General features: G+C 37.9%; 1 protein-coding gene across 4 annotated transcripts in view; it reads left to right on the top strand.

The window, feature by feature from the left end:
- LOC121234635 overlaps positions 1-14,502 on the top strand; it is a 54,040-nt gene that overhangs the window by 16,183 nt on the left and 23,355 nt on the right. For all 4 annotated transcript variants that reach the window (XR_005934430.1, XM_041130647.1, XM_041130648.1 and 1 more), the window contains 9 exons: positions 6,329-6,577; positions 6,678-6,833; positions 7,291-7,428; positions 7,539-7,778; positions 8,824-8,951; positions 9,358-9,481; positions 11,078-11,239; positions 11,328-11,475; positions 11,552-11,652. Coding sequence is in view for 3 of the 4 variants with exons in the window: in XM_041130647.1 (XP_040986581.1) it covers positions 6,329-6,577; positions 6,678-6,833; positions 7,291-7,428; positions 7,539-7,778; positions 8,824-8,951; positions 9,358-9,481; positions 11,078-11,239; positions 11,328-11,475; positions 11,552-11,652 (1,446 nt within the window). In the remaining variant the exon portion in view is untranslated. The remainder of the gene's footprint in view (positions 1-6,328; positions 6,578-6,677; positions 6,834-7,290; positions 7,429-7,538; positions 7,779-8,823; positions 8,952-9,357; positions 9,482-11,077; positions 11,240-11,327; positions 11,476-11,551; positions 11,653-14,502) is intronic.

Here is a 14,502-nt window from a genome sequence, read left to right as displayed (position 1 = left end):
GTTCTTCTATTTGCAACAATGTTACCCTTCAACTTTCTGGATTATTTCATTGTTGTCCTCTACCAATTAAGGTAGAACATCTATTACAAAAATACCAATTTGGCTTAGTTATTGCTTACTTTATTATAGATACAGACTTATCGGGATGGAATCTGACAGCATATCCCACGCAAGCCATATATATATATATTTTCTGTTTTATAGGAGTAAAACAAGAAGATAAATAAAAAGAAAATCAAGTTTTGTCTGAAAAATCAGAAAATCTTTTATTGTGAATCAATTGCTCTAGCACCATCAACATCCATCCCTATTATCCATACTCAAAACCACAAATGTATCCATTCATTTCGCATCTCGAACCTTGCTTGGAGTGATGACTGAGCCCTCCACAGCATCATGAAGGACGGCGCCAAATGCTGTTTGTGATCAAAGTGCAAGATACGGTGTTGATTAATGTAGTTAGTTATAGTTAGGGATGGGGTGGTCATGTTGGAGGATAGTGATGGTGGTGATTTTGGGTAATGGGAGGACTAAAGCATCAGTTTAGGCATGCGATTGAAATGTGAGGCTAACTATTAGTACCAGTGGATGAATCTGCTTATCAACAGCATCTTGTGGGGTAAGGATTTGAGGAAAAGAGAGAGAGAGAGAAAAAAAAATAGAACTTGGTACATTTATGTGAACAATGTAATCAAGAGTTTACAATGGCAGGCTTTGCCAAAAATGAGACTGATTTGGTGAATGAAAGATGATTTCAAGACCCACTTGAAGAACTTGTAGAAAGTCCATTTTCCTATTTTTCATGGATTTGTTATTCACTTCAAATGTCCTTTCATTATTGAAAGTGCCATTTTTTGAATATCACAAGAAGTGGTAATTACAATACATCATTTATCTTGGAAGATATATATATATATATATATAGTTTTTGATCGGTAAATCTTGGATGATATATCAGTCAAAACCAAGAAAACTTTTAAAAAACTGAATCTATGAGTTCAGCCCCTCATTATCAACGTAAAAAGCATCTATACAAGGAAAGTAGATCAAATGCTATACACGGGAAAATCTAACTGATTCCTAATATTCAGCCTATATACATGGTAATATATCTGTACAGCTAATATTAATAGAGAAGTCCTAAATTGTATAAATTCCTAAATTGTATACGTTAACATCCCCCCTCAAATTGATGCTGGTAAGTCAACCAGGAACAATTTGCCAACCAGAAATTGATGCTGCTGTCGAGTCGCTTTGGTGAAGACATTGGCCACTTGGAGATACGAAGAAATGTAAGGAAGAGATATCACCCGACTCTCCAAGGTATCTCGGATAGAATGACAATCAACCTCAATGTGCTTGGTGCGTTCATGGAAAACGGGATTTGAATAGCACTAGTGTTATCGGCATGAAGAGGGCTAGAAGTTGTTTGAGGAAACCCAAGCTCCTCAAGAAGACCGCATAGCCATACAATTTCAAAACAAGCAGTAGACATGGCATGATACTCGGCCTCAGTAGAGGATTTAGAAACACGATCTTGTTTCTTACATCTCCAAGAAATTAAGGCATCACCTAAAAACATACACCAACCCGTAGTAGATCGACGTGTATCCGGATATCCAGCCCAATCAACATCACTACAGACAACATGTTGAAGAGATGAGCCTGTAGGAAAGAATAACCCACGAGTAGGCGAACCTTGAAGATAGCGGATGATGCGTTGAACTGTAGCAAGATGGAGTTGCCTAGGAGAAGACATAAACTGACTGACCTGATGAACGGCATAGGAGATATTGGGGCGAGTAGTGGTCAAGTAGATAAGACTCCCAACCAAGCGCCAATAGAGAGTAGGATAATCCGGAAGGTCCCCTTCATCTTTTTTGTATTTGACATTTACCTCCATAATAGTATCAACAGAAGAAGTGTTCTCAAAACCAGTCAAGGTAATAAGATCTTGAATATACTTATGCTGGTTTAAGAAAATACCATTGGCCCGATGATGTACTTCCAGTCCTAAGAAGTATATGAGCTGGCCAAGATCTTTCATATGGAAAGTCGCATGCAACAGCTGCTGAAGCTTAATAATCAAACCACTGTCAGTGCTAGTAATGATAATATTATCCACATAAACCAAGAGAAAGACTATATCCGATGCAGACTTGTGGAAGAAGAGAGAAGAATCATATTGACTGTGTAAAACTGAAGGTAAGAAGTGTACTGCGAAACGCCGAAACTTCTCAAACCAAGCCCGGGGAGCTTGCTTGAGCCCATACAGAGAACGCCTTAGCTTACAGACATCATGAGAAACAAACCTCTGATTTGTGTAATATTATTACTTATCAAAAAAGTATTCCTTTGCATGATCAGTCCTAAAGATTTGTATTTTGGTATGGAATTGGGTTTGAATCATAGTGTTGAAGATTTTGAAGATTTGCCCAACATCTGATTTTTCTTTCATGAGAAACACCCAAGTGATCCTAGTGTGATCATCTACAAATAAAATAAACCAGCGAGTCCCGGTAATATTTTTGATACGTGAAGGTCCCCAGACATCACTATGTATCATTGAGAATGGATGGGATTTTTTATATGGTTGAATTGAATAAGGGTTACGGGCATGTTTAGTGAATTGACAAACTTCATACTGAAAATCTTTTGGACTTTTATTGCTGAATAATGAAGGAACAAGTTTTTGAAGGTACATGAAATTTGGATGACCAAGTCTATAGTACCATAACATAACTGCACTATCATTATTGAAATGAAAAACAGAAAAATATATTTTTGTAGACTGATTGTTTGCCTTGTCCGAATCTGCCTTGTGAGTTTGTTGTTTCGGAAGATCACCAACCTTGAGGATATAGAGCCTTGAGCACATCTTAGCATGGCCAATCGTCTTCACCAAATTCAAATCCTGAAATTCACACGAGTTTGGGAAGAATTTAGTAACTCAGTTAAGCTCTTGAGTGAGTTTGCTAATAGAAAGTAAATTGCAATCTAAGTTTAGGGTGAGGTTCTTTGATATAACCACAAAACCTGTTCCTGTTACTCTTGAGAGAGACCCATCTGCAATTCTGACAGAATTTTTCATGACATGGACTATAAGTAATAAAAATCCTTGCATCTCCAGTCATGTGATCGGAGGCTCTTGAATCCATAATCCACGGGCTGATTTTCTCTCTTGTTGCCCTAAGAGCATTTAAAAAATTACCTTTGTGAGCCAAGGATACGGTTCCAATGACCGAGGTATTGGAGGATTGTTGCTGGTTGATCAATTTTTGCAAAAGCTCCATTTGTTCTTTGCTGAATACTCTGCTCTGGCTGTGTGTGGTTCTCGTCACAGGAGGCCAGATGTCCACGACTTTCTCTGTTGTTGAATGGACGTGGGGGCTTCCAATCGGCGGGTTTTCCATGGATCTTCCAGCAGGTCTCCTTGGTGTGACTAGTCTTCCGGCCGTGATCGCATCAAGGTCATCCTTTTCTCGGTCTGTTGTCTCCAGCTTGATGTTGAGGCCTTGAACCGAGAGTGCAGATCCTTTAGGGCTGTGAGCTGTAGTTGGTGGTCCCATCGTCACTTTCTTTTGACTCTCTTCCATATGCACTTCTGAAAACGCCTCTTGAATGCTAGGTAGTGGTTTCAGCCCCATGATTCTTCCTCGAACTTCATCAAGGTCCTTGTTGAGGCCCAACAGAAATGTATAGTCTTTTCTTTTCAATGATATTCCGGTATTTGATTCCATCTTCTGGGCAGTTCCAATCGTACTCTTCAAACATGTCTATTTTTCTTTTTTTGATAAGTAATAAATTATTTCATTGATATGAAGATAGGCATAGCCTAGGTACACTGGAAGTATACATGTGAATACACCTATTTAAGAACTAGAAACAGTTACAAGGAAATCATAGAAGCTGAGACCATTCAAATCTAAAGCAATGGCCCACAAAAACAAAGTCTTCTAGAAAAAAATCCTAAACTCTTCCAAGGAGTGCTCATGATCCTCAAAAAGCTTCTCGCTCATGTCCAATTGCTGCCAATTCCGTATGAGAGTGTTGAAGTATTGAGTGACCGTGAGATCTCCTTGGCATAGATCGCGAAGAATACTTTCAACAGCAAATAGCTTGGATGAGTTATCAAAGCTAGAATACGTTTCTTTGGTTGCATCCCAGATTTTCTTTGCAGTCACATACAATAGGAAATTTTCTCCTATGTCGTTTGTCATCGAGTTGATAAGCCAAGACATCACCATGTTGTTCTCTAACTTCCATGTTTTGTACTTTGGATCTTCTTTGCTTGGTGGGGCTGCTACTTCGGTGAGGTATTCATCTCTTCCCTTTTTGCAAATGAACATCATTACTGATTGTGACTGATAATTCTGTCCATTGAGTTTGTGCCCTGTAATGGGTAGAATATTGCCATCTGATCCTCCATTGTTGCTTGCGGCTGAGGTTTTAGGATGGGAGGTGACTTCAAAGAGGGATTGACTTTGTCGAGCCATTGTCATCCTGTATTTTGTCATCTATCTACGGTTCAGAGGTGGCTCTGATACCATGTTGATTTTAGAGAAGAAAATAATTCTCTTATTAATCAATGATAAACTTACAGCCTATATATAATGGAAGGAAGAGAAGTTCCTTTCACAGAGGGTAGAGAGAGAGAGGAAAGAGAGAGAGATGTGAGGGGGGAGGGTTTTAAAACAAAATCCTACACCAAAACAACATTTTATTAAAAAAAAATTGTTTTTTTTAATATATATATATATATATATATATATATATAGGGCCAGGCAGATAGGGGAAACCTTGGGCGGGCTTGGGCCCATCATGGGTCCAATCCCTTGGCACCCAAATGCATGCGGGGGGCAGCCCGCCACAGGTGGGTGGGCCGAACAGAGGGTGGGCGGGTGGGATGCGGAGGCCCGTTGCCACCAGTAAAGGTACCTCCCAGGATTGCTTTCTTTGCTTGGACCGCGTCCCTTGGAAGAATCCTCACCATTGACAACTTAAGGCAATCGGGCCTCATCATTATGGATTGGTGTTTCTTCGTGTAAGAAAAAGGGAGAATTTGTGGATTATCTATTGTTACATTGAACTTATAAAAAAAAAAAAAAATCTATTGTAATATTGTGAGGTGTCTAGGTATTTGTGGGATGAGATCTTTAACCAGATTGGCACGATATGGGTTGTGCCAGGAAGAGTAGTGGATATAAGTGTTGGACCGATCTTAGGTGTAATGTTCACATCGCCGCTGTGTGGAAAATGATCCCTCATTGTATTTTGTGGTATTTGTGGATGGAGAGAAATGATAGGTGCTTTCAAGACCGGGAGTGTTCCTTGGTTGAGTTGAAGAGAATCTTTCTTAAAACACTATTTTCTTGGGCCTGGTCATTATTTGTAATGGGGACAATTTTCATAATTCGCTTGTATCCATCACTAGTGCTTAGTGGTTATTAGGTGTATTTTGTGTATACTTCCTTTGTATTTGGGCTATGCCTTTTACTATCAATAAAGTTTTTCTTTTACTTATAAATAAAAAATGCATAAAGAACCCCATTTTAAATGCATAAATAAGTTCTTATATTTCAATGATAAAATATAAAATTATATATGCTATTGGAGGTTGACAAATGGCCGGAACTATTTGGAATAGTTGGGACAACCTAAGACACTCTGTAATTTAGAGTGAAACGGAACATGGGGATTAACTATACTGGTTACTGCACTGGTATGGAAAATTTATGCCATCAGAACGAAAATCAAAACGTTTTTCTCCCTTGCCATCTATGCAATTCTTTTTAGAATTGTTTTCTGCATAATATGTCTTGGAGTTTTTTTCCTAACGTAATGCATGCATGCTTACATGCATTTATGTGTATGTACAAACATGCATGGATGCCAACAAATACATCTAGCATGCATATACACTTTGGTAAAAGGATCTTAAATGCTGCTTGGTTGCATCTAGTTCAAGTGTATTTTCATCCTAAATTTGCCATAGTTGAGTTTTTCCTTCAAAATATGTTATTGTGTTTCTAGATTTTTTCTAAGTCATTATGCTACAGCAAGCTTACTGCACAAAATAACTTCATGTGATATCTTTTGTTGGCCACTAGAATGCATTATAATTTTACCTTTTGTTTGGTATAATTAGCATATACTACTTATCAAAAGAAAAAAAAATCATCTATCTGTCAGATGCTGTCCTTCATGCATGATTAACTGTTGTTATTCATTCTGTTTGCTTGTTATATTATAAAAATATTATTTTTTATTCATCAAGGGTTTTGTCATCCAATAGTTGTTTTGACACATGTTTTACCTGTCTGTGCAGTTTATTCAAAATCATGGTGCGAGTATTTGCTATCAAAACAATGATATGGAGTGGATACCTGTGAAGTTTCTCATCCTTACCCTGAGTTTGGTTCATGAGCTTCAAATAATGCATGAAAGAGCTGCTGAATATGGTATTGAAGTTCAAAGAAGATCAGAATTTAGCTCATCTGAGACACTGTTTCTATTGAATTATGGAGAAGTAGCCATTGTAATTGAGAATTTCACTGAGATTTTTCTTCTTATATTGGTACTGGAAACTGATTGCCCCTTACTTTTCAAAGTCTCTACCTCTTATACGTGCTTAGAATTGATGGTACTGTAATCTGAATATTCTGACTGGCTTGCAGGAGGAACTAGTCTCATTTGCAAACCTGTCTTGTTCCATATATTCGTCCAGCACAGTGATAGATGATATGGATCTGCCTAGTTCTGTGAGAGGAAAACTTGGAGGCCCTAGTCAACGCCGGTTGTCATCTTCCACCACCGCTGCTGTGCTGCAAGCTGTAAATCTTTCTGGGCTTTTCTTTTGTTTGCTTTATTAAATCGATCTAGTATGGAAAATTGAAATGATTTTTCGGTCTATATATACATTGGCAAAGACACATGCATACAGTTACATATGCTTCTACCACATTCATGCTAATTGCACCTTTTATTTTTTCTTCTTTTTATGTATATTTTGCAAAAATTAACTTATAACTGCTTACCACAGTGAGCATTCTTTTATTAATTGAAATTCTAAATATTTTACATACTATTTTGCTTTATGAATACCAAGTTATGAAGTTCTGTAAGAATTGTTTTGTTCTCAGTTTGGACATGCCAATGTCTTTTTCTGGTGTTTGTTTTAACTCATTTCTGAGCCATTGCTTTGTGCATTTATATGTTGCTTTTATAGAGTAGTCCTTATTGGTAATTCATTTTTTATTTTCTTTTTCTTCCTTCTGTATGCGTAAACAGGTAACAGCCGTGAAGTCTGTTGCAGCTATCTCATCATGGTGTGCAAAATTTAAAAGTGATGTTCTGCTAAATTTTGCTTCTAGCTTTTTGTGGAAGTTCTTCTTGAAGACTGTTTCATTTCCATCTTGTGATTCAGAGGCATGTTGCAAGTTCTATAGCCAATCTAAAATCATGCTGGTTTTTGTTTTAAAGATTTTGTTAGATTGTTATGAGCTACTTTAAATAATAATCTGTAAGCTCCAATGTAGACTGGAGCAGAAATCTCTGTTGCAGGATATGAAGCATTAGCTCCTGCTCTCAGAGCGCTAGCGTCTGTGTTTTCTCCTCAAATTTTGGATACTATTAGGGAAAATAAATTCCTTCTACTTAAACTAGAAGGCACACCTCTATTAGATTCCTTGGCCCTTTCTTTTCTTCAAAACATCAATAATCTTCTTGCAGTTGGGGTTTTGGCAAGGACACGCCGAGCAGTTCTACTGAATTGGAAGGTTATGGATTTGTCTTCTTTGAACTTATTTTGGTGATTATTTCTTTTGGCAATCATGCTGTTTTCAATAACACCTGAAATTGGATTTTCGGTATGAATGGGCATAAAATGGAATTATTATTCTAGTATTTGCTCACCATCATTATTAGTATTATACGTTTTTTGCTGTAATTATGTGATCAGCTAGTGCTAAGTGCATGCCATTTCATGTTTAACTAGTCATCGACCTGCGCGATGCACGGGAATAACTATTTAACTATCATGCATTAACTGTCTAAAATTTCTGTCACAGAGTCTAAAATACAAGAATATTTTTATAATCTTGAGTAATGAATTATTATATCTCAACAAATATCAAAACTCACTGGTGAGAATACAAAGAATTCAAAGTAGAAGAGTTAAAAGGTGAAGAAGCCAAATGGGCAAGTGTCAAAAACTATAATAAGATGAAGTCTTTTTTTTTTTTTATTGGAAAAATACTATCAAAATGGTAAAAGAGTTAAGTGGTGGGAAAACTAAAGAGACAAGTAATGGGAAATCAATAATCACTATAAGAAAAAGTTTTTTTTTTCCTCTATTAAATTAGTAAGCTTAAATCTTCATGTCTTCAAATCTCTCTCTCTCTCTCTCTCTCTCTCTCTCTCTCTCTCTCCTCCCTAAATCTTAATGTCAACAAATCGAGCGGGTTAGTTGTGGTAATAAAGACAATACAATGATAGGTCTTTTTAGTATATGAAGGGTTATATAGGTCAATAAAATAAAATGAGAAATAAAATAAAACAAAATGATGAGGTGGCTCAATAGACTACAATGAAGATGCTTTATAAAGTATATAGGTAATACATATTCTTTTCTATTTGCAATGCCATGCATGTATCATGAACTATTGGTGCTATTAATTTGTTTAAGGTTAATTAGTTTGCAAACAACTACTTATAAAAAAAAAAAAAGGTTTGCAAACAACTACTAGATCTCTCCATCTGTGTAAATGATGATGCTAGATTGACGAAAAGATCCTAACTTTTTGTTGATTGTGACTTATTCAGTGGCTGTGTCTGGAATCTCTTTTGTCAATTCCAAGCCATGCTGATGTGAGTGGGCTTCATTTAGAGGAAGGTAACTGTGTTTACTCAGAAGCTGCTCTCAGATTGATCTTCACTGACCTAGTCGAGAGGTAAGAAATATGTTGAGTTATAGAACTATTTATATTTTATCATCCATCAAGTATTTGTGCTTCTTGTTCTCTTGGCATCTTGGGTGGGGGTGAGCAGTTCCGGGCAATAATCACATTCAATTTCAGTATGCTTTCTCTTCTATCTCCCTCTTGTGTGTGCAAGCGAAGATTGAAATGCTGTTTATTGCTTTTCTTTTTAACATTTTAGAAACTGCAACCAACCATGCTTTCGCATGAGACCTCTTTACCCAACTTCTCTCATAGTGTTGAAATGGTCTGCATCTGTTGTTGTTAGATAATGTCCCAAGTTGGCTTCCAGATGAAACTTGTTACAATTATGGCTATACTGCAAAATGCATATTTTTTTTCTTTGTTTTTCACTCTTTGGCCCCAAATAAATTTGCAGCCTTGAGAATGCCGGGGAAGACTCTGTTTTATCCATGCTGAGATCAGTCAGATTGGCTTTGGGGCTTTTTGCTAAAGGAACTTTGCATTCAGTTATTTCCTCGTGCAATGGTGTGGATGTCCAGGTTCACCCCACAACTTTGATACTGAATTTGTGTTCATGAGCATACGCATCCGTAGTTTATTAGTCACTGTGGATGGATATGGTTGTGTGAATGCTTTGTGCATCTCTGATGCAAGGTTGCATATGTTTGTGATTTCCCTGATGTGGCTGGATAACTTTCAGGTCACACAACTATTGACGTGCCTGTACTGCTAAAAATTTGATTATTGTTATCATGTTTGGAGAGGGTTGGATTTGCTGCAATGGATCATCTTTCATTGTTTCTGGCTGCCTGTTAATAGAGTTACCTGATGAACCTTTTTTTTGGTTGAAGTCAATCCCATGCTTTTTCTCCAAATAAAAGGAGAAACTCACCACTTAACTCTGAAGGGGAATGCTCTGACTTTCAGGAGCATGTTGTTGACTCTTTATAGATGTTATTTTTTTGAGTTAATTGCAAAATCAGTACTTGGATTTTCACCTTTTTTCAATTCGAGGCCTCAATTTTCAACTTTCGCAAAATTGACACCTAAAAGAAATTTGCAAGTTACAAGTTAGAGGCTACATAAGGATACAAGAAAATCATGAAAGCTAGCATCATTAAAGACAATTACAGCAATCCACAAGAATAAAGTGTGGAAAAAGATGCATCTAAGGTCATCCAATGAGCATTCCCTATTCTCAAAGTTCGGACCATTCTTTTCCAGCCAAATACATCACATGAGACATAAAGGAATCAAATTCCACATTGTAGCCATTTGATGGTTATTCTGAAGTCCTCTACGACTAGGTAGAAAATCTACCACCCTCTAGGAATCACCCACACTAATCCGGTCCTGCTAAAAATCTCACCCTATAAAGCCTTGGCCACCTCACAGTGGAGTAATAAATGATCCACAGATTCATCACATTTTTTGCACATAGAGCACCAATCCATAACAATAATCCCACGCTTTCTCAGGTTGCACATTTTCTCCATATGCGTTTCCATGAAAAGAAATGTGGTTCTGAATTGGGATTCTAAAATCCCTTCAGTTTTTGCTGATTGTTCAAGCCCACCTCGTTAACTCGATCCAAGTCCATACCCGAGCCCAATCCCTCATCCACTTGTCTGATCAATCCATTCAATCTCCTTTGACACCAACATCTGAGCTTTCATTCCATAGATTACTGTACGCACTTCCTTCTGCAAGCTGCCATCGAGCACCTCAACCCCACCAGGATTAACACCTAGTTTGAATTTAGGCAAGTCTTGATACCCTCTCAAATTTAACTCTGTCTTGCCTCCAACGGTAACTGCTCCCCCTTCCGAAATACTGGCTTTGCCCTTGTGCAAGTTATACTGTTTTTACATCTGTAATTGTTCTATAAAAGTACTTGTTGTCCCCCGCCATAACACAAGCCTCCACTGCTTTCACCAACCCAACAACTGTAGAACTTCCAACGATAATGTCTTTCACCACCCTACTCCTTTCAGTAAGTTTTATAATTATAATGATTGTTTTATAATTATAATGATTGTTTTATAATTATAATGATTGTTAAAATTATATTTCTTTAAATAAAATTACTTAAATTGTTCACAAATCATTTCAGGATTCTCAATTATATGTTTCAGATGATGTGGCGTTTGGTTCGTTCCTCTTGGATATTGCATGTCAGCTGCAACAAGCGGAGGGTTGCACCTATTGCCGCTCTTCTCTCCTCTGTTTTGCATTCATCCATGTTTGGTGATGAGAACATGCATGTAACTAACAAAGCGCCCGGGCCTCTGAAGTGGGTGTGTGGTCTCTCTCTCTGACTGTTTGTTTGTGTGCATGCAAATTACCTACAGAATTTTAGTGATTGTTATCTTATATTTGTTGCAGTTAATTGAAAATATTATAGAGGAAGGCAAAAAAAGTCCTCGTACAATTCGTCTTGCAGCTTTACACTTGACTGGGCTTTGGCTCTCAATTCCCAGGACTATTAAGTACTACATTAAAGAGCTCAAACTACTCTCTCTTTATGGTTCTGGTATGTTGTATGCTCAATTTTTCCGTGTTATGTCCATATTCTTTTAGTCTAATAAGCTGAGATATTTCTTTTACAGTTGCTTTTGATGAGGATTTTGAAGCTGAATTGCAAGACAACTTTGATGCGAAGACTGAAGTGTCATTATTGGCAAAAAGTGCCGATCCTGAGCTGACTGAAGTAATCTATCTAAATATAGAAAGTTGGACATTTTAAGAATAATGTATATAAAGTGAATATTTTTTTCTTGTAAATTAGTCTGTAGTTGCTTTTGGGAAACTTGGAAATATTCTAAATAAATTGGGTTTTCAGCTAAGTTAATTCTGGTTAGGAGACAATAACCTAAGAGGTGACTTTTCGAAGTCTGCTGTTGGTTTACAAGAATTTGGGAAGACTTGAATGAGGCTATAAATTCAAAAGTATGGGGTCACTAGTGATTGCATTTTGAGATAGACTCATGCTTTGACTAAGGGTCTGACTCGTGTTGCAGGATGCTCATGGGATACTTGGTCTACCTTTGTGCTTTGTGGATTGTGGTATAGCTTGGTTGACAGAGCCTTTTACATCAGAGCAGACAGAATTGTGGTTTTACACTCTTTTTCGTGTTTTGCTTGTTTGAAGGGCATTTTCGTCATTTTCAACCATTACTCCTTCTGATCTAGCCTATATATAGGCATGTTTGGGACTTCTAGAGGGAGATTGGCTGTCCTTGAATGATGTTTTCAATCTTCTCACTTATTCAGAAAAGTGTTTGCTCCTTTGTGCATTGATAGAGTCCCACAATGGTGGTCTTCTTACCAGTTTCATGGAAATCCAAGCTATATCATGACATGTAAATTGAAGTCTTTGAAGAAAGATTTGAAGGCTTGGAATGAGCAGGTGTTTGGCAATGTGGAAGGCCAAAAGAATACTATGTTTGAAGAACTCAAGGGATTGGAGGGTGTGGAGGAGGTGAGGGAATTATCTAAAGTGGAGAGAGCTCGTAAAATCCAAGTGTCTTTTGAACTTGAAAGGGTTTCTCTATTGGAGGAAATATCTTGGAGACAAAATTCGAGAGCCTTATGGTTGAAGGAGGGGGGATAAATGCACCAAATTCTTCCACTGGGTGGCTATTTCGCATAGGAGAAACAATGTTGTAGAGACATTGATGGTGGATGGGGTGGCTACCTCAAACCAACCCGAGATCACATATCACATTGTTAACTACTATGGGAATTTGCTTTCGGAGCAATTCTCTTGGAGACTGAACTTTAATGGACTTACTTTTGATGCTCTCAATTCACAAGAAGTGGCATGGCTTGAGAGACCTTTTGAAGAGATGGAGATCTGGGAAGCGTTCAAAAGTATGATGGGATACAAAGCTCCAGATCTGGATGGTTTCTCTATGACTTTTGTTTTCAAACTTGTTGGGAAGTGATCAAAGATGACATTGTCTTCCATGAATTTAATGAAAATGGAATGTTTGAAAAAAATCTCAACGCAACTTTTATTGCTCTCATTCCAAAAAACCCGTTGTGGTTGAGGTAAAAGATTATTGACCCAATAGGTTGGTGAGCGGGATGTACAAGATCCTCTCGAAGGTCTTGGTGAATAGATTGAGCTTGGTGGTAGACAAGCTAATATCAAAGCCTCAAAATGCATTTGTTAGAGTTAGGCAAATTCTTGACTTAGTGCTCATCGCCATTGAATGCTTGGATAGCAGACTCAAGTCGGGAGAGCCAGGATTTTTGTGCAAACTTGACATGTAAAAGGTTTATGACCGTTTCAATTGGAGATTCTTGCTTTACATACTCGAGAGATGTGGCTTTGGTAAGAAATGGTGTTCATGGATCAACCGTTGTATCTCAATGGCTTGCTTATCTATCTTGGTGAATGGCACACAAATGATTCTTTAAATGCTCACGAGGTTTGAGACAAGGTGATCTTCTATCCCCGCTACCATTTGTCTTTGTAATGGAAGCCTTTAGGAAAATGATCTTAGGAGTTGTGGAGGGTGAATTCCTGTATGGATTCTTAGTGGGGAGGTAAATATCGTCTCACTCACCATATCTCACCTATTATTTGCCGACAACACTCTAATCTTTTGTGGGGCTAGACATAATCATATTCAAGCCTTGAGGGCTCCTATGGTTCAAAGCTATTTCAGGATTGAAGGTGAACTTGGTCAAATTAGAAGTAGTTCCAGTGGGATGTTTCTAACGTGGAGAACATGGCTTCCATTGTTGGATGCAAGATATCTTATTTGCCGACGCATTATCTTGGCCTTCCTTTAGGTGCTTCATTCAAGTCGAAATCACTTGAGATGATGTGTTAAAGAAAATGGAGTGGAAATTGTCTTGTTGGAAGAGGATGTACTTATCCAAAGCTGGTTGGGTCACTTTAATTAGAAGTATCCTCTCCAACTTGCCGACCTACTTCCTATCATTATTCCCGCTCCCCACCAAGGTGGCTCAATGCATGGAAAAACTCCAGCAAGATTTCTTATGGGGGAATGAAGGATGGGTTTAAATTTCAGCTGGGAAATGGGCCACGGTATGCACCCCTGTTTTAGGAGGAAGAATTGGTATCAAGAATTGGTAGGTTTATTTTTTACAGGGCTTTATTGGGCAAATAGCTTTATAGATACCATCAAGAGCGCGGACCTTGTGGAGAAGCGTCATACAATTGAAGTGCGGTGAAGCATGGAGAGGATGGTGCTCGAATGAGGTGAGTGGGCCAAATGGGGTGGGGGCTTTGGAAGCACAAAAGAAGAGATTGGGATACATATTTTAGAAATATCCGCTTTGAGGTGGGTGACGGATCCAAAATCAAATTTTGGCATGACATATGGTGTGACACGGCAAATGCTTATCCAGAATTCTATGGTATAGCAAGAATGAAAGAAGCCTTGATTGCGGACCTCTTGGTTATATCCATTGGTACTCCCCCAATGGAATGTCATATTTTTTAGAAATGCACAAGATTGGGAAGTTGACGCATTTTCTTAGTTTTATGACCTAGTATACTCTAATTGTATGCGGCGGACATTAA

The sequence above is a fragment of the Juglans microcarpa x Juglans regia genome, chromosome 6D, assembly GCF_004785595.1.
Source record: "Juglans microcarpa x Juglans regia isolate MS1-56 chromosome 6D, Jm3101_v1.0, whole genome shotgun sequence".
Lineage (NCBI taxonomy): Eukaryota > Viridiplantae > Streptophyta > Magnoliopsida > Fagales > Juglandaceae > Juglans > Juglans microcarpa x Juglans regia.
The sequence above is the reverse complement of the archived record's forward strand: the minus strand, read 5'-3'. Positions and strand labels throughout refer to the sequence as shown.